This window comes from Grus americana, chromosome 2 (assembly GCF_028858705.1).
Source record: "Grus americana isolate bGruAme1 chromosome 2, bGruAme1.mat, whole genome shotgun sequence".
Taxonomy (NCBI): Eukaryota; Metazoa; Chordata; class Aves; order Gruiformes; family Gruidae; genus Grus; species Grus americana.
Window position 1 is genome coordinate 111,504,307 of NC_072853.1, and position 27,134 is coordinate 111,531,440.

Here is a 27,134-nt window from a genome sequence, read left to right on the forward strand (position 1 = left end):
CTCTGACATGACAGCACGTAATGCAAATATTTACGGCAGGAAGTCCTCAGGAATGATCCGTCACCACCGAATGGCAGCAGCTTATCAAGCAGTAATTCCTGCTGTGGGAAACCCAGCTGAGGCAGCATTTCCACAGAAACACAACACAGAGAAGGTCTCTTTCAATAATTAGCTCCAATTTACATAGCTTTCCCCACGATGCTAAGTGTATTTGATGAGTGCCATCATGATCTATGAGACAGGAACTGTGACACGAAAGCTCCAGAGGTTTGATCAGCCGTGGTTTCTTGCATCTAATACACAGTGAGTAAATGCTCCCAATTTAGTGAAGGAAGACATTAGTCCTGAGGCTAAAACATTGATTCTCCACTTACTGCCTTTTAATTGTGATGTATCCAATTTATCTTTTTAGGCTACAAACTCTTAGGGGAAAAGGTTCTTCTTTTTCATTCTGTATGCTGTTCTCATGCCAGCTTTATTTTACTGCAAAAGAGCCACATTCAGGTTAAATCATTTTCACGCTAGCAAGATAACGCTTTCCTCTTGCTAGAATTAATTGCTGTAACTTGTATTGGTTTTCTACCACAATGTCTGATGTAAAGATGAATTAGTGGTGACAACATTATGAATAAATGAAGGAGTAACAAATATAGGAAGGTTCCAGATGTTGTAAAAATGTTCTTTTCTACTGAGAAAACTGTTTGCTCATCCATACCATGGTAATGCTTATGCTTTAGTAGTATGAACTACTGTGCATAGGCAACACAGGTTTCAGGATATCACTAGTCCAGAAAAAGAGAAGCCAGCCAGCATGTTCCTTTTTTTCCAGAATTGCAGGTGCTCTGTTTCACTGCCATTACCCCCAGGCTTATCTGCTGCTCCAAATTCACATTTACGCTCCCTGCCACCTATGAATTGGCCAAATTGCACAGCCCTTCATTCCCAGATATTCAAGCTTGACGATTCACAGGCGATAAAATGTGACAGGACTTTTCACCAACAAACAAACTGCAGGGCATCCTAATCAGCAGGCAAGGCAGCTCTAATAACTGGGTTACAGCGTAAGGAGATAAACTCAAATGGAGCAGAACATTCATAATATAAGAAACACAAGATGCTACTCAGCTTAAAGCACCATTGGTGCTATACAAAGACATCCAACTAACACAGCAACTTTTCTTTTTCCGCTTTGGAAGCAGGATTCCTTTTAACTGCCAGTTAAAGACGGTCTCAGTAGCGCGTGAACAAGAATGGCAACCGCTTACAGCCCCCAGCATGACTACTTCCAGCTTCTTTTCCCTTTTCAATTGCAGTGAACCGCAGTCAGGCAGACTGCAAAGGGGTTTTTGGTGTTTTTTTGTTTTGTTCATAAATTGTGGTGTTAGGATACTGCTGGTTATCGGTGTTTATAGCTCTTGTTGACAGACAGGATGGGACATGCACCAAGCAGCCCATATGCCAGCTGCTGCCCCCACCGCAGGAGGTACCACGTGGCCAGAGGCTCAGACAGAATCCGCTTGGGTGGCTCTGGCATCAGCTGGAGATGAGTCTGTGCTAGCAGTGAAAACACTGTCCCCAGAAGGTCACCTGTCCCCAAATGCTGCTTCCCGAAGGACACCTGCTCCTGATCTTTTTAACCAAGCTGTGCCAAACGATAAGGTTTGCTTGTGTCAAGTACACAAAGTCTCATTCCCTCTGTGTCCCTACTGACAGTCTAAGCTTCAGGGTGAAGTTGTGACACCATCACTACAATAGCAAAACTCCCTTTGGTTCAAGGCAACCAGCTTTTCAAAATACTTTAGCCCCTATACCCACAGCATGATCCCTATTGAGATTTTTCTCCCTACAAATCTATTATTTCTAACACACTAAGATCCCACAGCCACTGCTAAAACTACCAGCTACAAAAGAGGGTAAACTTCCAAGCATGGACCACAAGATTCCCTCTTCCAGCAGAAAGGATGTGCAAGAACCTGCCCCAGGATCTGGAGAAGGTTCCCTCTGAGCAGACCCCCTCTCTGTACCCAGGCTGCACTGGTCGGAGGACCACGGCTTTTGCTGGTACTGTGAGAAATGGCATGCCTGGGACCCTGGGGCAGTTCTCTGAATCACTGGAGCAATGAAAACAACTGAGGAATTTGATGCATCCAATTCGATCACAGAGGGCCCTGTGTTTCAAGTCTCACTAGGGTAAGAAGTCTCAGGGACCTCAGAGGAGTTATAGGCATGGTGCTAGACTGTCACGGCCCTTAACCGATCACACACAGGAATAGGGGAAAATAAAACAATCTATCACTTCCCTGCTCAGCTGTGCTCAAATTACGATTCAAGACACAGGAAAAAGAGATGAGGCTGCCGACTCAATATACTTCACTGTGGAGTTGCTGCAAAGGGATGGGGAGGCACCCAGCAACACGTATATGAAAGCTGTGCATTTACTCTCTGGCTAATGATGGATGAGCATAGCAAAGTACAAACCAGAATATCTGCTGCTTCTTTTGAACAAGAATTTTCTGATCATTGTTCTAAAGCCATTATTTAGAAAAAATATGTTTTAAAATAGATATGGCAGTTTATTTTGAGATTTAACACTTTCTCCCTCTCTCCTTTCACTAAAAGGAAAAAAAACCCCAACCACTAAGCAACCCACAAGTCTGGAATTCACCATTAGTGAAATTGGTGAAATGTCAGTGAAAAGCTGAGTGGCTATGTGTTTGCAGTTCTAAGGATAACGCCTGTACTTTGCATGGTGTTACCCATGCCCTAGCAGCAGCCAGCACAGAGACACACAAGAAACCAGGAAAAGGCTAGGGCTGGGAAAATCCCTTGTTATCCCCTTCCCCATCTGGGCAGTGAGGGTAACACCACGTGCCAATGGCACAGGATGCTGCAAAACATTCAACAACTTTATTACTAAAGGTTGGACACGTACTGCAGAGAGGCAGATGGAGAAAGCCATCTGATGGTTTCATCTGGGACTGGAGTGTGGAGGATCATACTTAGCTGAAAGCCTTTACATAGACAAGAACCAGCCCATTATTTTTCTCTAAACAATAAAGGACTTTTCAAATCTTTACCATTTTTTTTTCCTCTTGCACTCATATAGGGGGGTTATTCAGGTTAACCTTTGCTGCTATTCCTTCGCTTTTGCTGTCTTCACTGCTTAGTATTTGCATTACAATGCACCAAATATTTATGTCATGCAGCAAACGATGAAGACAATAGAGAAACCTGCTGCACCTAGAACACTGCTGGCCTCTCTGATCTGCAAAAGAAACTGGCAAAACCACACAGACTATTCTGTAATGCAGAAAAGCAGGAAAAATTAGATGATATGAAGAAAATGCTATTTCCAAGGACATTGGTTTGGCCCTCAAACTGAAACTGTTATCTGATACCACTTTTTATCATATTTTATTTTTCATCCATGTACAGTATACTCAGCTGAAGGTCGTAATAGGTGTTTCTTCTTCTCATCTGATCTCTACGAAGACCATGAGTACTGCATGAAGAATACTTTCTTTTGAACATGAGTCCTGCTCATCTGAAAGTGAATGGCTGCTTAAGGCACTGTATTTCCCCATGTGTGTGTATATATATATATAGGCCTCAACTGAAGAACTTGTAGAGATTACGTATTTGCATATTACAAAGGCATAGGTCCTCACACATTCTTCTATTAACTTAAAACATACAGCCGATACTTAATAATGATAAAGTAACTCTTCCACACTAGACCTGAAAAAATTGCTTAATTGTTTCAATCTCAGGTCTAAGACATGGATGTGAACTGTGAAAAAAAAATTATTCTAATCTCTCAGCCTACTGGTATTTATTACCTTGGTTGGCTGGCTTACTTTTCAGAGAAAGCTGGGACTAAACCAATGACATAGATTGCCCCTCCAAATTGATGATAACCAGGAAATGAACAGGAAGTCCTAAGTCAACAAGACACCACTCACTACAGGCTAAAAAGCACTTTTCAGCATCCCACAAAATGAAGACATGCAAGGCCACATCATAATGTTCCTCTGAAGACAGCTGAAGGAAACTCTCCTGGCTTCCAAGCTGGCAAATGGCTTCACCGTGAGCATGTGAGAAAGGCCTACTGAGACATGAATCTCTTATTCCTAAACAGACCAGACATCAGTCACTACCCAGCATCCAGTTCGCAGCTATTGTGTACATCAAAACAAGGCAAAGAAAAAACACCAGAAGTCTCTACATGTGTTAAGTGTGGGGAAAAAAAAATAAAAATCTTTCCAGACCCTGGTGCAACCAGACACGATCAACACACAGCATGTGAGACTTTTCAGTGTTTTTAGAAGTATCAACTTGGGACCGTTTAAAAAAACAACCAAACAAAACCCCCCAAATCACAAACTTTCAAAATTTAAGCTTCAGTGATGTCCACTGAAACCTACATATACCCACAGGTAAGACAGATCTTTCTTGAAACCATCTTCCAGATTAAACAACATCTGAGCTAGTCTTTTTCTAATGCTGGTTGGACTAAAGCTCCTCAGCTCACGCAGACCTCTGCCAAGATGAGCCTGGCAAGCAATGAAACTCTGTCAGCAAGGCCAGACAAGCTTTGGAGGTCAGCAGGTCTCCCTGCAGACTTCTAAAAAATATTTCATTCTCAGGGTGACCAGGTTTTCCAAAACCATGTAAGATACATTGCTTTTTAGAGCCATTTGAGCCACATCACTTGCTAAGCTCTAGCAAATCAAAATTGCTGTCAATGAAGCCTCAATCTGTCAAAAATGATCCTCAGTACTTTGATGGATTGGGACCTGAATGCCCGCTTCTTAGCGCTGATGAGAGTGTGTCACAGTTCCTGGCACTCAGAGGCACTGATGTGAAAATGCTCATGCCTGTATTTTGAAAAAAGCACCTTAAAATAGGAAAACCTTAGTCCTTTCCTGGGCATTTATTGTATTTACAGACAAAGAATGCCAAATCCTCTAGAGGTATCACCCAAGTCTCACAACACCCAGCAGAGAGAAGATAACTTTACAGAATGGGATACCACTAGGACATGGGACTTGCCCCAGATCAGAGAAGCTATTTGTGATAGTTTGAAAGCTGAATCTACATTCCCTTAGCATTCCAACCCACATCTTAACTGAAAGATTACCCATTTCCTTGTACCACCGTGCACTGAAAAGTATATCTTATGTTCAGTTTTCATATAAAAGCATATAAAGCCAGCAGGGTAAGCAAGGCATCACACAGTGACAGCAGGGAACAAACACGTGAGAAATCAAAGGCCAGCGTAACTTACGGGAGCCGCATTGTTTTTCACTGTGACACTCGGAGTTGTGGCTCGTAGTGCCCCACTCACGCCATGGTAGTATTTGAAGCAGATCTTTGTTTCAGCTAAAAAAAGAGAATTATTTTAGATTAGAAGAACTGCCAGGGAGAAGCTGCACAATCAGTTGAAGCTCACAGGCACAAGGCTGGCAAGCAGTTAAATAGCGAGTGCTTTGTCCCAGGTTGGTTGGCACAACAGGATACCTCCTGCCTCCGATCTTCCCCTTTGCCAGAGCGAAATTTAGAGTTTGGTTCCTGCAACTTAAAACAGTTAAAACCCCAACCTCTTCTGAGCAGCAGTTATGACATACCTACCTGAGAGTACCTGATCGGCATCTTTTAGCTACATTAGGAAGAAGAAAAGCAGGGACAGAGAATCGCTCCCTGTTCAGACATACCAAACGCTAGTGTGCAAAGAAAGTGAGAAACTTCCTTAGGACAACAAGATTGCATAGTTGCTCACTGACAGGTTTCACTGAGTGAATTTGTTCTGGCTTTGGTCAGAACAAGGACGTAGATCTACACAGATTATCTGCTCTGGCAGTTACTACATTAAAGCATTTTTCAGAAACAACATAGTACCACAAGACATCATCGTAGTGTATTTCCACCAACTTCCAAAGATTTGGATTAAGCGAGGAAGAAAGACCATGATTTTGGACTCACAGCACTGCTTTTTGCCACATGTATTGATATTCAGATAAATACATTAAGTGAGGGAAACCTATTTTGATAAATGTATCAAGGTATAGAAGAAGGAAAATAAGCTGCTTGTTCAATCATTCCCTTACAACCCACCTTCTTGTCTGCTGCAAGAAGAAAAGATACTTTCAGTCAGCTTCTCTGTTGGTCTGTAACTGCAAATGGATATGAATTGCTAGTATGCATCATAATCCCACTCACTCACTTGCCTGGACCTGGTGGCTTGCTGTAGCACATCCCACAGGCAGGAGTCTTCTTCCATAGTAAACCAGGATGTGAAGTAGGTTGGTATGTGCCTACATACAGCCAGGACACAGCAGGTATGCACTGTATGTATGTAAAAGGTATGTTTGTGGGATCTGAAAAATGCCTATTTAAATAAAAGCAGCATTCACATCTTGCAGTTTTAACTGGATAATAGCATGGAAATTTTCAGCTGCTCCATAATATACTTGAAGGTGCTTCTCTTGCTTTGCAGCTGCTACTGAGGCCCAGGGAAAACACCAGCCTTTGCCTGCAGAGCCACAATTCTGCTCTACTGTAACTACAGTGCCTATGTAAGAAAATAATAAAGGAATGCCAATACAAATTGCATTACTGTTTTAAGACAGTAACAAAATAAGCAAAATCAGTGCAGCTGTGACAAAAGATTACACAATGTTAAGAGCTGGGACCTTGGCCCACAGATTATGGTGCTGTGATCTGCCAAAAAACAACCATGCAGCGCCCCAGGTGAAAAGCAGTGGAGACCCTCAAAAACGCACACCTGAATTGCTTACCCTGATGCCTACAGATATACAGGAGGAAAAAAAAAATCCTGATTTGTTTTTTGAAAGGCAAAATGGTTTTAGGAGTGTAAAGCCTTCCCAACTTTCAAATGTGACTTGGGAAATGAAAAACAAAGAGCTTATGTTCCCAAGTAGTTCCAGCACTTCTCATTTCCAGGTGGCTTCTCAGCACTCCTCCCTGAGGAGGCATCAGGGACGTGCAGTCCATCGACAAGAAGCACAGTGCCAGCACAGTTAATCTGCCATCATATTTTCCATCCCCATAGCTCGTTCTTCATCTGATGACCAGGTGCACTTTTCTGCCCCGACAGTGCAAATACACTCCTCTCCCACTATATGTGCAGATGCATCCATGTGTCCCTTTTACTTCACAGCACTCCACAAGAAGTGGAACAGGTTACAGACTCCTTCAGCACCTCCACGAGGGGCTGTGTGGCCCACCCTGGGGTTTAATTCACAACTATGCCCCAAACGAACTTCTGCAAATTCAAGATATTTACTTGAGGTGTCAGTGCAGCTGAGCAAGCGACCCTGTTGTTGCACCTGGGAGCAGCAGTTGTTTCCTTTTGGCAGCAAAAAAGCTGGATGAGCTTGTGGGACTGAAAAACTGCAAGTCCAGATTGAATTTTCACATTGTAATTTTCTCTACAGGACTTTTAACAGCTCAGCAGCTAACTCATTTACTCACTGAGAAGACAGCAAAAGCTGAGGATATCACAATAGCTAAAACATGCAGTTCTCACCAATTATTCAAATCTTAATTTTCCTCTCCCCTGGAGATTTTTAGCTACAGTTTGCATGGAACATTGAGAACTAGAATAAAGCAAAACTTTTTTTTTTGCCTTTTTTTTTTAAAATTTTTATTAGCTCATGCAGTTAATAAAACATAACCTCAGGTATTAGCCAGCATTACAATGTTCAGACCTCACAGCAGGAAATCTCGCCGTAGGTTGACAAGTACATGGTAACTGATATTCTACATTGCGAAACTAGGTTTGAAAGAACCTATTTAATTAAACTAAAAGTATTAGAGAGAACAGGAGGAGGAAAGAATATATACTTATGTAGGTATTCTGGATATCAGTATTGCTTTCAAGGACAAAGGATTACGAAGATGATTGAATATGTATTTGGAAAGAACCATGCAGGTATTGAAGATTCCTCTCAGTTTCACACAACTACTATTTCTAATTTAATTTTCAATCACACTGCCCACATACAGATGCAAGCTGACAAGAAGGCAACTCAGAGAGATGCAAGCATCACACCCAGTCCAAAACAGTGGCAGAGGTGGAACCATTCATCAGGCAATATTTGAGGTGGTGATTAATGAATGTCAAAGGTTTCATTAAGAGAGCAGATCTGATAGCAAAAAGTCTTATGGGAGCCTTCACAGTTTGAGCTCTAAAAACACCAAGGGAACAACATTTTTTTTTATTTTTTTTATTTCCTCCCCCCCCCAACTTTTTCCCAGATCTTTTTCAGATTGGAAATATTAGGAAAATGGCTATTCTGAATGGACAGATTAACAAGTATAAAGGTTGCAAAATTACATATGATATATATGTGCAAAAATGCCACTTAGGCCCTAGTTGGGCTTTTTTTGGCTGGGAGCCATTCTTTCCAAATAATATCGTTGGTACCATGTTTTTCACTTCAGAGTCCTAACATTTTAATCCATCTGAAGATTGTTCTTGTATTCCTGAATCACCTCTGAGGCGTTTCCAAAACAGATGCAGACATTCACTGGCTTGGTGCCACTGCCTCTGCAGATGAACAGAAAGCAGTGTACGTATAGGCAAGGCAGTGATATAAATTAACCTGAATATTATCCAGCTGGCATTCGTACGTAATATGTAGTTATAAGGGTTGTTTGCATTATAGTCTTGTAGATTAGCTTGTTATGGAATAAAGGAGACCATTTAACTCTGTCTAGCTGCCCTAGCTACATGGCACAGTGCATAGGTCAGGAGCAGGTGTTGTCCAGTTATAAATAAATAGGTTGCCATTGTTATTTTCAGCTCAGTAATTATGAGTGGTAGCTCACTGGATCAGGTAATGAAGTTATAATGTTAAAGTCAGGAAATAATGAGGTTAAATTCTCCTTTCAATTAGCATAAATGGCAGCTAGACTGGTAAATCTTCCAAGAGATGAGATGTCTAAAGATGCTCAGAAATACTCGTGCCCATGACAATTGCCAAACTACTCAGCAATTTTCATGGATCAAGAACAAAATAGCATTGTACTCCCTTTACAGCAGGCTTGGTATCTCCATTATACCATGGCTGCATTACAGCTTTCCACTGGATTGATATAACACAGTTCCCAGTTGTATGCTCAGACTCACTGCTGCAACCATCGCAGGTGCAGAAAATACAGCTGCCCCAAAGCAAGGTCCCCAAGGCAGGGTAATCAGAACGAGGCAACAGGAGAGGTGATTCTGTTTTGCTCCTTGCACCACAGCCCACAAGCACCTCTGTGGGCCGCATAGCAGGGATGCTCACCGGGAAGGGAGAGGAGCCGGAATGTAGCTCATCCCCGGACACAACAGACACCACTCCTCATTCAGAGGAAAACTCTGAAAAGTTTGAGTTTTGCCAGAAAACAACTCTGCCATGGAGCTTCATCCCTCTCACAAGAAAAAAATCCAGTCCACAGAAAATGATTTCTCTATCAAAGCCCTGAGTTATCTCAGTTACCAAATCAGTTTTGCAAATTAACTGGAAAATGAATTTACCAGCTGAACATTACTCTTCTTGGCAATATTCTATACCACCTCCACAATCACCCAGCCCTTGAAAACACCCTACCTCCTTACTAAACTGAAATGAGAAGAGATAAAAACTAGTCGGGTCTGCTGATAAACTGCAGCTGGAGGTATTGAAGGTCGAAAGCTTCTAAGACATGTCCTAGTTTCCATCATCCACTGATTCTTCTTTCCTGTCAGTGTTATTGCTCCTGTTTGTTTATTTGATACCCTTTCCCTTTAAAATACTTCAATTTCTGCTGATCTTCCTCATTCCTTCAGAGTTGTCAAAATTGCCCTAAATCTTTTCTCAAAAGTTCACTTGCTCTTATAATCCTCTGCTCCTCACTTACTAAGGCTAGTCTGGTCTCAGAGGCTTAGCTTTCACTAAAAGGTGGATTTATTCTCTCAAATATAAAAAGAAGCACTGTCAGGATTAAGCAGTTTCCCTTGTTAAACTAAAAAAAAAAACAAACCAACCAAACCAAACCTAAACACTCCCCCCCCCCCCCAAAAAAAAACCCCACACAAAAAACCTCCATAGAAACAACCCAATCATACTAATGGGTATTTCAAGGAATGACTTAATGATATTCTTTGGAGGAGGCAGAAAGCATCAGATGGTGTTTGACAGAGTGTGTGATACACCTGAGGCACTTCCACTATCTAGTTGGGATTTACTCCCATGATACTTCTTGTTTCAATTAAATAGCTGAGGTGACTAGGCATTAGCTAAGCATTTCTCAGCACTGAACAAGCTCTCGGGGAAGTAATGCCAGTCTTAAAACCGGAGTCCTTTGTGATCAACTCAATCTATTACTAAAAAAGCTGTTGTTGCTCTTTTGGGCAAACATTGTGTATAAAAAATGAGAGGTGTCAAAAACCAGTAATGAAAAGGTAGCTGTCTTTGGTAAATGGGTGGGAACCAAGTGAACTAAATCGGAGCACAAAGCAATTAAGTTATGAGTCATAAAGTTTTCCCTAGAGAGGGGTCAGAAGTGGAATAAACAAACATATGATACTGTGCTATAATCGGATCGCTATGGGACCATCTTGAATTAAAGTAGCAACGATGATCTCTGGAAGTGAAGATGGAAGGCATCAAAGTGGAGATAGGGAGTCAATGGAGGGGAGAACTGATTGAATACAATGGGGAAACTGGGAGAGGCATATGAAAAAAATAGGACAAGAAATTACAATGGTAAGCAAAAACAGAGAGAGATTAAAGGCAGTTTATATGAAGGCTTGCGGTCCTGGAATTGAGTAAACAATGGCACCGATGTTGAAGTTGAGGGGAGGAGACGGCTGAGATTAGAAGAGAATTCACTGCTCAGAGTGGGACAGAGGAGAGGGCCTAAAGTCTAGGGTTGTCTACATGAGACTGAAAAGCAAGCTGTGAAAAAGAAACAAGACAAGGAAAGGCAAAGAGAGAGAGAGATAAAGTCAAACCCAAAGAAGATAAAAGTACCTTCTCACCCAGAGCTTCAGGAAGCATGGAGCACAATGTATCATCTCTGTCAGCAGCTACCTGTGAAACCTGGTGCACAAGTGTACATCCTGTTCACCTCTCATGCCTGACCACCCTCCTCCACCTGCTGCTGCCTCCAGCGCTCATCTCCTGCTTTTGAATACTGCTGGAAGCGTAGAGAGCAGGTAAACTGTGCAACCCAGAGTGGAAACCCAGTGCTCCCGCATCAGCGTGAGCCCTTCCCTAAGCATCAACGCTTTTTAGATAAATTTAGGTAGTTTCTCCTGATACTATACCTGCCCTGTCAGCAAAGAATGAAGACACATAACAACGATAAAAGGTAAGACCTGGCAGATCTAATTTGTACTTACAGCATCAATACATGGTACCATTTATTCTGCTGCTCCATGCAAACAACGTCTCTTATTTCTTGTGCTGTATCAGAAAAAAATGCCTGTTCCAGAAATTGCCCGTCCAATACGCAATAGCAACACTACAGCCATCAAGCTGGTCTGCTACTCAGCAACCTACAGACTGTGTATTTCCTGAAGCTGCAAGCCGCATCTGCTCACAGTATTTACTTAGTATCACAACTGCCTATGGTTTTCTGTAAGGCACCTCAGTTTTTAGACAACGAACAGTTTAAAACCAAATGAGGCCTAAACAGATACGTTTCTTTAATCCCAGTTGCATCATTTCTTCCAATTTTCTGATACCTTTTTCCCTGCCCTGCTCTAAAACATGCACAAACATATGTGAACAGACTGTTAAAAGACTTCTTTTGAGGAAATGCAAGATAGGACATTTTAAAATCTCACCTTTCAGATTATTATAATGCTTCCAAGGCAAGAAAGAAAAAAGTACCTGGAGACAGAATTAAGGCTGACCAGTACATACCAACAATTTCAGGCACAAACCTTTGCAAGGAAACTGTAATAGCTCAAAACTAAGCAGTAGAACACCCAGAAAACTTCTAATCAAGATTAAATTTAAGCCAAAAATCCAAACTCGTCAAGATTGAGAAATGCACAGTTAGAACACTCAAATAACCTTAAGTCTGTAACAATAAATAATGTATTTCAGTGTTTGTAGTTGTAACTAATATTTGAAAAACAGATTAGATGACTTCGTAATTTTATTCCAAATGGTGTCATAGACTGCTATTGCTTCACAAGTGCTAAACATTCAGGGCTGGAGTTACCTCCTTTATAACAGGAGAGCTGATTATTAGAATTTATTATATCATTAACTCTTTGTTCTGGTGTTATTTCTGATCTGCAGATACTCTCTACTATTGACTTTCACTTTTATTTCCTTTGCTTGATAATTTGATTGAGCAGCTACCTGCCTCCAACCATGACTAAAGTAGTACGGTAAATTAGGACACTAATAACTACTAATAGGTAGTAACAAATCCTCATAGCAAGTGGGCCAGTCTCCTCTGTCCTAGCTTCACTTGTTTGAGCCCTCAGTGTTGCATGCTCCATTCTACATGGATTTTGGGTCTAGCTTTGTATAATCCACCTCTATTACTCTGCTGTTCATATGAAGTGACATGTATCTGCTTACCTATGACTGTGCTGTGATTATCATTATTCAGAAATTTTTCAGGTGTAGACTCCTGAGCATAAGACAAAACCACACCATTTTTGTCTTATGAAAATCTATGTACCCAGGAGTCTCTATTACAGGAAAGATACAACAAAGTGGCTCTATAAACTGCTATTCAGGAAGAACATACAGATCTAATTTCAATAGGCTGTTGTTTATGTGCTACCCTCATAATAACTGTCCTATTGGCAAGACTCATTACTAAAGAATGCTAGCAGCTGGAATGGATGTGTGTTTATACATCCATTTCCAGCACTTGTATATATTTCTCCATACAGGCAGGACATCTAGCATTGCTGATTACTAAAGTTGCTTGACATTTTTCATTATAAACCTTGTTTTCAGTTGCTTATACATTTTCAGAGATACATACATTTGGAATAAAAATTTGCATGCTGGATGTCCACCTCAGATCTACAGAGATACACAGCAAGAAAATTTCATCCAGAAATTTGTAGCTGTGAGGGTAACGGAAAATCATGAGGTTTTTACTCATTAAAGATTTCTCAAGACCTTTCCTTTTACCCCATGTTAACGTGGAACAGAAGTCACTATACTAAGCATATATCTTTTGCTGTTCCTGTAAAAGTACATTAAAATTCAGCGAATTTATAAGCCTCTCCAAAAAAAATCAGTTTGATATACTCATTTGAGACATATTTGATTTTACCATCTAAATGCCCAGGAAATCCTGTCTCTGCTGAGCACATTCCAGACTGGTGCTATGACAGACTTTTTCTGCAATACAGATCTAAGCTCTTCCTGGCTGTGCCACGTCTGGGCACCTCTCCTGGGAGCCAGAGGACTGTATCCCTGGGTGTCTCCCCGCTGGGCCAAGTAGCATGGAAGAGAAGAGTATGAATCCCCTGCTGATTTGCCCTATTGAAGGAAGAGATGAAGACAGATGGGGGCATTAGGAGTGTGGAGTGGGGAAACAGAAGCCAGGACAAAACCAGGTAAAATGGTGAAGAAAAAACACTGTGATTTGTGGTGGTCATAGGCTTGAGCACAGAAGGATTTGGGGACAGCAGGTAGCAGAGCACTATTTCAAGTCTTGCTAGGACAGATGAGCACTGCCAGCTCCCTTCACGGTGGGAACACAATGCATGTCCTAGAGGACTTGTATTCAGGCTCCCACTTAGGCAACCTCAGAGAGCTGGCAGTGGGATTTATGGTCAGTCTACTGACTCCAATTCTGTCCAGACAGGCAAGGATTGGAATGCATTAAAATCTACAGCCATCCAGTGGCCCTTGTGAAAGTCCAGTTCATCACAGACAAGGATATGTACCATCATAGCGCCCAGTAAGTCGGGCATTTAGATTAACATCTAGAGTCAAGGCAGAGTAGAGCAAGGCAAAGCTTCCACAGATACCCACCACAGGAAAGGTCAGTGGAATGATGCCACTGCCCAGCCAGTAGCTAAAGATGCTAAATGTCTTTAATAAAAAAGTGTTTTAGCCCTTATGTAGCTAGTAATAGAACCTGCAGTTTGCTCTGGGGCATATTCTCCAACTATAACCCACTTCTTAAGTTTTATTGTATGGCTAATGGAATGGAAATTTGGTTTGCTCAGACAGCTCATATCCTTGAAAATAATCATTTCTTCCTAAAATTATCTTCAGAAATGTGAGATGGGGAGGAAAAAAAAAAAGAAGAAAAAAAGGACTCAGCCTTACAATTCCTCACACAGAGTCACCTCTCATCCCATTGAAACCAAGAGAAGTATTTGCTCCATATTCATAAAGACATTCCAGCCCAGAACAGGCAAGAATTGTATCTATTTACTTACAGTCAAAGCCAACAGTGCTATCTATCTGCTCTGCCTTTATGGACTGTTGTAAAGAAAAGACCAATAGGTACAAGTCTCAGTGAATGAGAGTTGGGGATGGAGGGGTGTGTGTGTTGTAACAACTTACCTATCTTTCATCAGGAGAAGGAAAAGCAGTTTGAGAGAGACATTTTAGTCACTGCAAACAGCAAATTATAAGCGCTGCAATAAGATTGAGACTTTAATGAAATTCCAGAGCCTACAGGCATATAATGTTTTTATGTAAATCAGCTTAACGATGAGTTTTTCACCACAAGCATTAGCAAGTGAGCAATTTATTTGAGAAAAACTCGCAATCATCAAAGCATTTTTAACTGTGTGATAGTTGAGTCCATAATAACTGGAAACCATGCCTAAAGTTTGGTCTCTGATCCTAAGCACTCATGCACATTGCATGAAAAACAACATTCCAGGCAAAATCAAACACACGGTTCATCTATTTATGAAGGAGATGATTTAAAATAACTTCTGAAATGCAACCATTACATCAGAGTAAGTTTTAAAATAACACTTTTGTTTTAAAACTGCTCATCATCTTGGTTACAATGGACTCGACACTTCTTTATCAAAGTTGAATAGTAGAAAAAAAAAATCTCTATGCTTCCAGTACACTGGAAATGAACCTTGCCTCACATGCAGAAAGCCATCTGTTTCACTGTATTAGTGTCCCCTTAGCTATATTAGAGTCACTGACAATACTCAGGAAAAGAATTTGAACAGAAGATATGGTGCCTGTGTTCTCAGTTACACCAATATCTATTAAAACACAACATAAAGAGAAAATAAATATACAGAAACACTGACATCCCTGAGCTTTGTTCTGAGTGTCAGAAGAGGCACTGTGAAGGTAGGTCAGAGACAACAGAGAAAGGTGTAAACTCAAAACTATACAATAGCTCACAGCTCCACAAAAGAGGAGGGGACAGGCAGAGCTGGGGAGCCTTCTCCAGTCTTTACTGCGACATACAGCCACTGGGTTGTCCCAGATGAAGCAAGTTGTTCTCGACTGCCCCTGTTGCAATATATCCTTTAGGCTTCCAGGTATTATGTCTGCCTCAAGTTAATTGTCTCCTAAAGCAGATGCCTATGAACCATCAGCTCCTTGTTTTATCAGGGCAACAGTAGTTTAAAGTCTTAATTAAATACATATGACTGGATTATGCCTTCAGGCAGAGCCTTGAGCAAGAGATAACGAACTTCAGAAGCCAAATGCCTCAAACACAGCCCTCTACATCACAACATGTTTTTATTCCCCTTGATCTCAAAACACATATGGACCAGGCATTGCTTTGGATTTACAGAAGCAGAAAATGACATCAGCCTTACGATCAATGATTAGTATTTGGGAAGGTGTAAGCCCTAACTTTATCTGGTGCCTGCTTTGTGATGGGAGAGGAGAGCATGAAAAGGGACACCTTGCAACTCCAAACCCAGCCAAGTACTAAAATTAGGGAGGATTCACATCTTCATTTACATTAGTAGCAGTTTAATTCAAGACACCTGCTACAGCACTTCTTGAGCTGGTGTTTAATCACATCTGATAAGCATAACTGAATTTCACATTAGAAACAGAACAGTTTCTGACAGTTGAGTCAGTCCATCTTTTTTCCCCAAGAAAGTTACCTTTGAAGATGTTAGTGCCAAAACCAGCCATCATAGACCTCACCATTCCCCCAGCTGCTCTTACATGTTACGTCCTTTCTCTTCTTACTCTGCAAACTCTCCCAGTCAGAAGCCCTATCTATTCACATTTTCAAGTGCCAAGCTCACTTCAGTCACTACAAGAATGCCTGACAACAACAGTTTCTTTGTGTTTAGCAGCTAGACCATGCAATATTAAACCTCACAGTGTTCACTCTGATTGGGAGCTATTACAGTCAGTCAAGCATGTGCAATGCAGTATATGAGGAGAGTCTTGCAATTAAGTCCTTGGGCAACAAGATGTGAATATTACCAAGAAAAGATCCTTTGCACTTGGATATAAAAAAGAAGCCAAGAGCTTAGCACTATTACTCACAATACCATAATAAGGGCTGTTTTTCTTTTTTAATGCATTTATCACACTTTAGAAATGCAGTAGAGACAAGGAATGTGTGCATACTGATTCTGAAGATATGTTTAGCCTAATATTTCCATGACAACAAAGAAAGAAATGATCAATTTGAGAAGATAGCTGAATGAAAATTCTAAATGCTTGTAGAAGCAGCTTCCTAGTGCTTAAATTGTTTCAGTTACCCACTACGCTAAGCACATTATTGTTTGTTGCTGCTCTTGCTAATCAAATTAAAAAACTAATTTTGAGTGATTAAGAGAATTATGCATCATGTTATCATACAACAAAGACTGTTCGTTGCTGTCATAGTACGAACACCCTAATACAAGTAAAAGACAACAGCAAAACGCTACTTTAGATTGAAGTCAGAGCTCACAGAGAAGAGTAAGAGGAGACATATTGTGGTACTCTCTTAGGCAACTAGTAACAGGTTACATGTACCAAGAATGCAATGGCAAGTATGACAGTTCAACCTCTTGGCTTTCCTGACTCTATCACAGAGCAGAACTATTTGCAGACAATTTTGGAATAGAATCATTTGCAAAATCTGGAAGACTAAAATGAAGGTCAGTATTCTAGGCAGTAGCATTAAAGGCAAGGAAAACGTACAAGGGGGCAACCCAAGGAAAAGAATGCACCTCTGCCTTCACCTCAGGATTATCTGGTCTTATTTGCAAGGCACCTAACAGGTCTATACAGCATGAGGAGAAAATGAGGACAGTTGCATCTGTGTTTTGGCACTGTAACTCTACTGAAGGCAAAAGACAGTCACAGAGCAATAACAGTGCAGCAGAGATTGAGATCTTTGGCACGCTGGTTCCTGGATTCACATTACTATCTTCTATTTTATTCCTTTCCACATTACTTTTTTCCTTCTTGGCAGAAAGGACATGAACAGCAGCTAACAATATGTAATTCTATCACTAAATACTTGTTACATTATTAAATACAAGTGTGAGATGAACAGCCTTGCACTGTAATTACCCAATGACCAAAATTCCCCAAAGTTCAGTTGTTCTGAAAAACAGCGGGTTTTGAGGTCTTGTCTTAGTACACCAACAATTTACCTGGGTAGGTCTTGTAAGTATTAAACAAACAGAGGAAAGAGACTTCTGTGTCTTCAGAACACAGAGCTGTTCTCTCATTTATACATCCAAAGCATTTATAATTAATTGGGTTCACCCACTCAGAACCATGAGCCTTGAATAAAAGCTGCATGCCAGCTATGCTGCCGAGGTATGGTTTTTTTTCCTCTCCTCTCCTTTTAGTCTTACAAATGCTTGCTTTGCTTTACAACGGCAGGGCCTATCTTCCTTCCATTTGCTGAGAAACCACAGACAGACAAACCACGCTCATATCCTTTGGTTCTCACAGAGACTTGTGAGCAATGCCTCTGGTTGTCGAAACCCCATTAGCATGATGCCTTTGCAAACGCAGTGCTGCATCTGGATATAACGGATAAAAACTTGGCCTTATTCTTTTAAAACAATCCCATCAGAGTTCCTCTCCCATGTACTGCTGCTAAAGCTCAACAAGGATGGGAGTGTGGCATGTGTGGGTTTAGCTAGATTTACTTTTTCCAGTGAGGACTTGTAAAAGAGAAACTCAAGCCAGCCCATTTTACCCAGGGACACACAGGAGATCCCAAAGTTGTCTGCTTGACGCACAGCCCTTTTTGTAGGTCTCTTCTTTGTCTGCAACAGTGTAATCTCTGCAGATCAGAGGATCTCAGATGCTGACAGCCATCATAAGACCCATCGTGAATAGAAAAGCCCTTGGTATTCCAACTTCACACGTGCTGATCAGTCTCATTATGGTGGTTTTTATTCCAATACCAGCTCACATACCGTCTGACTGTGGCTTGTGCTACAAGCTTCAAAATCACCACTACTTTACATGATGCTGTGCATATTTGCCACCACCTCCTCCACAAAAAAAAGTGAGGAACTGCAGCTGGCTCCAGGGAGACAGATTCACCCGCTAGTGCCTCCACATGTGGTATGGACTGTTCCTTCCTCAGGGCTGCTCAGGTCTCTGGTAGTAAAGGGAAAGCAGCACAACCACCTCCTTTTCTAGGACCTGGGATTGTGCTCTAGGTATGTTTTTGCATATTTGCATGCTTTTAACAATGCCAACACCTGTCTGTTGCTGCTGATAGTGTATGAACTGTGCCCAGTAGAAAGCTATGTATAAGCCATAAGCTTGGTCCTACAACACTCAGCACGTGAAAATTCCTATTCAGGAAAGCAATTCACAGGCAGTTCTGCCTACAGCAATGATGTCAAGTTGTGTCCAAGATCTCAAAGGGAGAGAAAGAAGGTGCCCGTGTCTCATGGGGGAGGCTCTGGAGGGCTCAGGATCTGAATGAACTGAGAAAGATTTACATCAGAATGAGAATTAAGGCTTGAATTCATCAGATTTAGATTTACAACTCTGTACAGTGCTTTCTAAAGATCAATAAGAAGGAAAAACCTGCTCATTAGAAAAATTACATTTTTAGCAGGAACCGTGAACTGAACTTCTGCTTTTGACTGTAGTTGGATTCACAACCATATGGGATGTTGGAGCCTCTCTGCTCTGTTTTACAAAGATGAGGACAGACCCATCAAAGACTGCTGCTCTTCTGAAGCTTGCCCACAAAATCATCTTCTACTGGAAGCATGCTGAGACTTTGGTGATTCACTTTACAATTTTGACTATAGGAGTAAGCAGGTAACTTTGTTGCATTTAGTTGAGCCACTCTACAGTGAAGGATTCCTTACATTTTGGCTTGAGATGGCTGTACGTGGCTGCTCATCCATTCAGAAAACTATTCACAAGGGCATTTTCATTAGGTGCCACTGCTTTAGTGCCTATTGTTAATTTCCCTGGCAATTTATAAGACAAAGCACAAGCTATCAAGAAGGAAAAGATCAAACAGCTGCTAAGAAAGAGGTATTATACCTGTTATTACTTCTCACCTTAGAGGTCCCTCTGCAATCTCCTATTTCAACAACTTTTTTTTTTCTTTTGTAGAATACCAACTTCCATTCATGATTTATTTCTAATGTAATAATTAGGGAAGAAAATTGCTGTAATCACAAAAGGAAACATGACTTTTTAAAACCCAGCAATTCCAAAGTACCTTACTCAATACTGGTAAAAAGAAGGGGCTACAAATGGGTTACATTAAATTGAAAGGCAAGATAAAATATCCTGACTGTAAAAAACCCCAGTGAATCTAATGCTGAGAGCACTGGATGAGTGTATTTGTTTTCAAGTGCAATAAAAATATGGAACTGTGGGGAAAAATTATTATGAAACAGGTGCTACATTTGTGCAGGTTTACAAAATTACTATCTTGTAACATATAGTGGAATAACAAGGAATACAAATACCACATTTAAACAAGCAAGGGGACAAAGAATCATCGACAGTCTAGACAAGATACTGCAGAGTGAGGAAGGTTTATTCTCTGGCAAAATATATCAAGATGTACATTAGGAGATTGTAAAAAATGGTCTTCAAATCATTGTTAGTTCCTATTGATTATAAAACCATATACAGATGCCAGTATGTCTGTCACCTGAAGGTGTCTGCCAGGCAGCTGGCGCATTCTCTCTGGCTTTGCACTTCACTGCTGGGACCCACAGTGCAAGCCGCAGGTGTTCACTTCATTGGTTGGGGTTGACTTTTGCAAGCCTTCAGAGCTGCCGCCCTGACAGCAGTAACTCCCAGCTTGCTCAAGCCCATCCAAGCTGAAATTGCTGCAGTCATAACACACAGGTGACAGACAGGAAACATTATTATTTTAATTTTTTTATAGTAAAGGCTAAGGTCTCCAATCACAGCACACTTAACTCCCACAGGAGTTGCTGCACTGTGACAAGGAAACCCTAACGCAAATCAACAATAGCCTGAGCAAGATCTAACAGCTGCTATGTGACAACACACAGTGGGATGACTATACAGTCCAGACTGCCTATAACCTAGACTATTTTTAAAACCCTGTTTTTCAGAAATAAGCTTGCAGAGAATCTACACAAAATCAAAAGCAGAGGCAAAGGGCATCTGAAAAAAGGAAGCAGTAGTGGAGAAAACATGATTCTGGAGTAAACTCCTTTTGAATCACCTGCACATTTGTAACATGTACTACTGCTAATTTATACTTAAGTGTATATTATATACATTGTTTCCCTAATTTGCCAGTTATATACATAAAAATATGACACAATCCTAATCTTGGCACTCACCTTTATGCCTCCTATAGCCTCAAGCCAGGGATTCTCAACCTTTTACTAACTACCATATATGCAGCAACACTGAAAAAGCAGAAGGCTGCATCTCTTCCTTGCAGTCTGGAGGACAGATGTCAGCTTCATGCACCCGGGGCAAGGCTGAAGACTTCAAGTGTCCTGCAGAATGTGGGCCACCGCTTTGCCATCGCTGCCAGAAACATGCTGAGCATTCAGATGAAATGCTTCGACGCCAGGAAACCTGGGTTCTGTTCAAACATCTACCATTGACTTACTGTAGTAGTTTCACTCTTTCCTGACTTAATTTCCTCCTCTACAAGATGAAGAAAATCATATTTCTGGCAACTCAACCCAAAGGAGAGAGGAACATGAGTGTTTGCTAGTCCTTCCATAAGCCAGTTTTCATAACAGGGCTGTTCTTCAGTCACAGGAGAAAAGTATTCTCTTCTGCAAAGCAATGCTCATGATGACATTCAGCAGGGGCCCTAACAAAGTGTATTAGCATCTGGGAGCATAGCAGCTCAGCAACAGTTAAATTCCCAGGAGGAATATGGTGCAGCTGGTCAATCTGCCTCTGTAGAGGTAAGGCACTACACACACGCTTCTCTACTGACCTGAAGGGATTGGATTGAGCGGGTCATCACAGGATTTAGCTCTGCTTATTACTTAAGCTGCAATCAGTCAGGTCTGACTAAAACTGAAAAGTGCATTCCAAATGTCTTTTAAAGTATTTGTTTGTTCAGATCTACCCTACACCTGTTTTCCCTTAAATCACAGACAGGTTTCTACTTTAAAAAACTCCTGGGCTGTAACCCTGTCATTCCCACCGAGTGACATTATAAATCCCACCAAGAGAACAGGGCATTCAGACGAGCATTGTATTTGGCACCTCGCCCAGCAATCACAAAGGAAGAAGGAAGGAATGAAAGTGAGACTGAAAGTTACTGGTCTGGCTGGCTGGCTGTAGGTGCTTATAGCCAACACAGAGGGAAAGGACTGTCTACTACGGAAGAACAGCTCTTTTGGGATGCAAATTGTCATTTACAACTAATCCAATGGTAACAGTAACAGGCACACTGCTACCTGAACTCTGTCTGCCCTTTCTACATAATGTACTGCAGATGCATTAACCACACGGTTCCTTTCCATCTTCTGCTGGGGTTTCACCAACCTCAGGGGAATTGTACCCTTCTTACAGAAGCGGTAATAACCTCTTGAAACCAGTCTCATTTGTTGAGATGCTCAAAACCACATCCAAGCCACCCCACATCTGATCTTCACAATTCTGTAGCTTAGATGTTTTAAAACACAACTTGCAATGCCAAGCTCATACAAAAGTATTTGCAGGTAACATGCTTTAGTTCACTCAGTCAAAAAAGAATCTATAAAAAACCCCCTGTAAATGTGGGGGTTTTTTTTGAAAGAATCCTTCATATTAACTATCATCAGTAAACATGTCTCTTTTTGGCAGTGTTGAGAGCTGAAAAAAAAAAAAAGGGCAGAGAGAGCCATGAATGAAGTTTTGAGACCACAGGAAAGGAATAAGCTGTCCTACTGGTTTGAGTTTTTCAATTTTAAGAGGAGAGGGAATGATCCCAAGATGGGTTTGCAATAGATTGGTTTGTAGGGGTTTTTCTTCCTCTACCACCGCAGGGAATTTCTAGTCTGAAAACTTGAACTCTCACCTGCTGTGAACTGACATCACTAATGGATCCATCCCACTTCATGCACACAAAATAACCAGCCTCTTGTTTTTCAAATAGAGATCTTTTACTAGCACATGTATATTCCAGATCTGAAGTCTCAAATAGGCTCTGAGGATACACAAATTTACCTCCTAGCAAAAGGCCAGCATAAGATCTGCATTTTTACCACATCAATTTAGTCTGTCAAAGAAACCATATGTACATGTACGTTGCCCACCTGTATAATGCTGTTGTGGACATCTAACTGATGAGTGCCACACTAAGACTCCAAAAGAGGTAAACGTATTTCCAGTATTATTGTTTTATAGTTTTGATGGTTCATTTTTCCACCACCTTGCTGGCTTGGAGAAGATACCTACCATAAGTGACTGTCATGACCTCAGAGAGGGCTAGCAGTTACCACTTTGAGTCAGCTGCCAGTGTGCAGGAATCTTTGCCAGCCTTGACTTCTAAAACAAAAGTGTTTTGAAGGACTAAGTAACTTTTAGTCCACGGCACAGCAAAAACTGCTTACAAATTCTGTGTTTAATTTATCCTTTTAAATGTTTTCCAACATCTAGACTATATGCCTCTTCCACACTGGCTGTCAAAAGTCTGACTCATCTTGTTAAAGCCAACAGAAAAACTCCCATTGATTTCAGTGGACAGAGACCACACCTACCTCTTCTCATTTTCTTTCCAAAACAAATAGTCTCCTCAGCTGTAATCTGTCCCTTTCAGATCCACGTGTCACTCAGTCCTGTTGCCCTTCTCCAAAATATTTCTAAAGCTTCTGCAATCTTTCTGTTTGAAAATAGCCAGGTAAAGAAAAAAATCTGCTAAACACACTACCAACTGGATTTATATTCCACAGCACATTACATGATTAGGTCAGCTAAATCATTTATGCATGTCACAGAAGTATTATCTAGCATTTCTCTGCATCTCAAATGCAGCAAATTTATGAAATTTAGAAAAAGAACTAGATCTGCTAAAGCAAAACCAGATTCTATTTTCCAAACTGCATAAAACCTAAATGGGCTAGTTCAGAGGCAGAAACTATCTTTGCACATATTATATACATTTAAAAGGTTTCCACTGAGTCATTTTCTAACAGAAGAAAGCACAATATGAGATTTTTAATCCATCGTAGAAGTTCAGCACACTTCGTAGAGAAGCAGTAATTACAGAGGTGCCTGCGAGCAGTGCTACTGTTAAGGCTGTGTCGGGGGGTTCATTATTAACCCAGTTTTCATGATTTCACAGCTCAGTCACAGAACACCCATGTACTTGCCTTAAACCACCATAGAAAATTTCATCCCAGAAGCAATTTATTTAGTTACTTTTTCTTCTTGTAAAAGTGCAAAGAGAAAATAGGAATTATACCAAATTTCCATGCTTTTCTATGAATATATACCAGGGAGAAAGTTATTAATTCTAAAACAGCAAATTCTGACACTCTTGGGTGAAATCCTTATCCTGTTTAAATTAACAGCTAGTTCTCTTGACTGCAGCAGGGACAGGATTTCAATCTCTGAGTTCTGGAGTAGTTCAGATCCTGCTGACCGCAGAGCTGCACTGCAAGAGCAAGTCCCTTCTCCCATTTAATTTATGGCTGCCTTAAGCCTGTTCCAGGTGCAACACAATGCAGATTAGCTCAAACCCCACTGAAAGACATCAGTGTTGATTATTACACTTGTGCACTATCACATCTCCCTGTTTCGAGCATTGCTAAGTGTTTCCAATACAACTAGAGATGGGATCTTTTGAAAGAGATGTTCTAGAGAATAACTGGAAGCCCCCTCCAGATGGTGGCTCACAGCTCTTGAAAGACACACTTCACATGAATCAACACTGGCTTAATCTCCCTGCCTTCCCAGACACAAACACCACTGACGGTGTAGCATAATATGCACAGTGCAGGCCACTAGAATTGTAAGAGCTCTGCTCTACTACTGACTGAGTACAAGGGGGACTTTACAAACAGTACCGAGACTTTTGTCAATCTTTTTGAAAAAGGACTGTCTTTTGCAACAAGATTGAAAGCTGGCATGAGTTTCCAGGTAAGGCTTTAAACTAAGCTTTTAATCTGAATTGACTCTGACTATGAATCCTCTGCCTTTGTAAGATAGAAATAATGGGAAACATGGTTGATCTGCTTGATTGCCACCTACTCTTTGGTCAGGAAATCAACATAGCTGCAGCTGAGATCTCTCCTGGCTAAGTTCATTTTCTTTCCCTAAAAAGTCAGAGAAAGATTTTAATGGAAAAGCAGCATGAAGACACATGAAAATTCCATCTGTACCAGAACATGACAAAAAAACCACTAGTCAGAGGCTTTCTGTTAAGGTCCCACAACTGAGCCCCACACATCTGAAGTCTCTAGATAATATGAGCTGATTCAGCCCCAAATGCTTGCCTACATTAGCCAGCCTAGTAAGACGTTTAGGCCTTTAGGAATAGCACCTAGAGATGATCTAAACTACCAGGATTGGAACAAGCAATCCAGTAATTACAATTGATTACAGGACCAGTAATCAAATGGTCACTCCAAAAATGGTGTGGTGGTGAGAGATGACTTCCAGCAGAGAGCCAACACAGACAACTACCTGAGGTAGTATCATCTTATACACCTCAGATGACACTGCTGCGGCTGTCTCTGAACTGAGCCCCTACAATCCAAAGCATCACTATACGCCTTTTCTTTTACATTTTCACCTTAATACAAAAAAAGTACATGATGGGTTCCTCAAAATCTAAGGAAGAGTCAGGGTAAAGAAGAAAAGAAAGGGTAAAGAAGAAAAGAAAGGGTAAAGCCAAAATACACTGGTACCGACATTTCTCATTTTTGTGACATGCCACGCATAACTTTGTGCAGTTGACAAAGGGAAAGGAAAATGGTGAATCTATTAGCTATGTAGATTTAATACTCCTCACAGGCAGCTCATAAACCTTACCATAATATCCTGTAAATAGGGAAACATTTGAAAGCCTGAATCCAGAAGCGTGCTAATAACAGAATATCACTTCTATATAAATCAAGAAATCCTAGGCAAGTGGAGGAAACAAAATAGTTCTGTCTCTCCCCATGACCATGAGATGCAACAGTGACAAACAAACAAAAAAAAGTAATTAGTATTTTGCAGGTGAGCAGGGCTGGCTCATTCCACCTCATGCAAACCCCTTTATGAATAGGAACAGGAAAAATGCACCTCTTGGAGGTCTCTAGGCTAACATAGACTGTAGAGGTTCAAAAGTCAGAAATAAACATTAGCTACCATAACTGAGCATCTAAGGAGAATTCCTTGTTATAAAGCAAAATCTTAATAATGCACTTGTATTCTGTTTTAAAGAAATACATTCTTTCATCCTTAAATCTTGTCTAGCAATTAAGCAGAAAGACAGTAGGCATATTGCTTTTTGGTGTGGTAAATATGCTGTTCAAGTGTTGCCTGACAATCTGGGGAGGTTAATCACATGTCAGTTTCTGTGGGTTCCCAGGTATCTCTGGAGTAACGCAGAGTTGCCAGGTTATAAAGCGATTTTACCCTTAGAAAGTGCTGCTGAGCAGCTTGGATAAACAGCAAGTTAGTAGGAAGACAAACTGAGACTCTGAAATCTCTACAACCCCCTGATAGACCTGGATGTGTTCCAACTGTAGGCTTATTTTAAGGGAGTAGTAAAGGAGAAACAGAACTGCAGTCACATACCTATAATGCCTGTGCTAGACAATGGCAGTGTTAAGAAACTTTTCTGTGTGTAAATTGATTTTTGGAGGCAGGAGAGAAAGGTGTCCACGAGACATGGGCTGCACCAAAAGCTGCTTCCCTTCCCAGGATCTGCCTGTTAAGCTCAGAGGGACCCTTGGAAGCCAAGAGCCCTTACCCACAAGCTGCCTGGGAAAGCTCCCTGGTGCTCCTCTACTACAAAAAGATTATGCACTTATTCTGCATGCTTTTCCCCTTGTGTTTGCACTCTCTACTTTGCTGGTTTTGTACCTCTGCCACTAAGAAATCTGTCTGAGGGAACACTGCTGGCAAGTTACAACCACCACAGCTTAAATTCTGATGCACATGCATTGCCCATCTTATTTTGTAACCCCAGCTACACCTCATGCTCGCAACATAGCAGCAATGCACTTCATAATCAAAACAGATTTTGTCACTTACGCTGTAAATTATTTTCTTTAAAAAGAAAATCCATTCCTGATATCTTTGTGCATTTTATTTATAAGATAATTATTTTTTCCCCTGATATTTTTTCAGAAGTTACTTCTAACATTTCCTTTTTGGATCTTCCAATGAACGGAAATAATTATTGAACTTGTAAGGTATCCCAGCCATGCAAAAGAAATGGGTCAGGAAAAAAATAAAACAGAGGCATAGAGAAAGATCGTCTTTCAAAATGAAGTAAGACTTGTTCCACTTTTATATTTGAGGTCTGAGACACATTAACATTTAGGTTACATTATTATTATTTTCTGATTAGGTATAAGAAAACAAAAATCACAATAAGAATAGTCAAACACTGGAACAGGTTGCCCAGAAGGAAACTCCATCCTTGAAGAGAGTCAAAACTTGACTAGACAGGGTCTAGAGCAACCTGCTCTAACCAGACCTGCCTTGAGTCGGCAGTTGGACCAGACAACCCAAGAGTATTGAACGATCATATTCACATCTTTCTGATAGTGTGAAGGGGCC

The 27,134-nt window shown here is 40.9% G+C and overlaps 1 protein-coding gene across 6 annotated transcripts in view; it reads right to left on the reverse strand.

Annotated features, from left to right (window-relative positions):
* HECW1 (HECT, C2 and WW domain containing E3 ubiquitin protein ligase 1) overlaps positions 1-27,134 on the reverse strand; it is a 280,062-nt gene that overhangs the window by 133,894 nt on the left and 119,034 nt on the right. For all 6 annotated transcript variants that reach the window (XR_008575979.1, XM_054817599.1, XM_054817594.1 and 3 more), the window contains one exon: positions 5,288-5,382. Coding sequence is in view for 5 of the 6 variants with exons in the window: in XM_054817599.1 (XP_054673574.1) it covers positions 5,288-5,382 (95 nt within the window). In the remaining variant the exon portion in view is untranslated. The remainder of the gene's footprint in view (positions 1-5,287; positions 5,383-27,134) is intronic.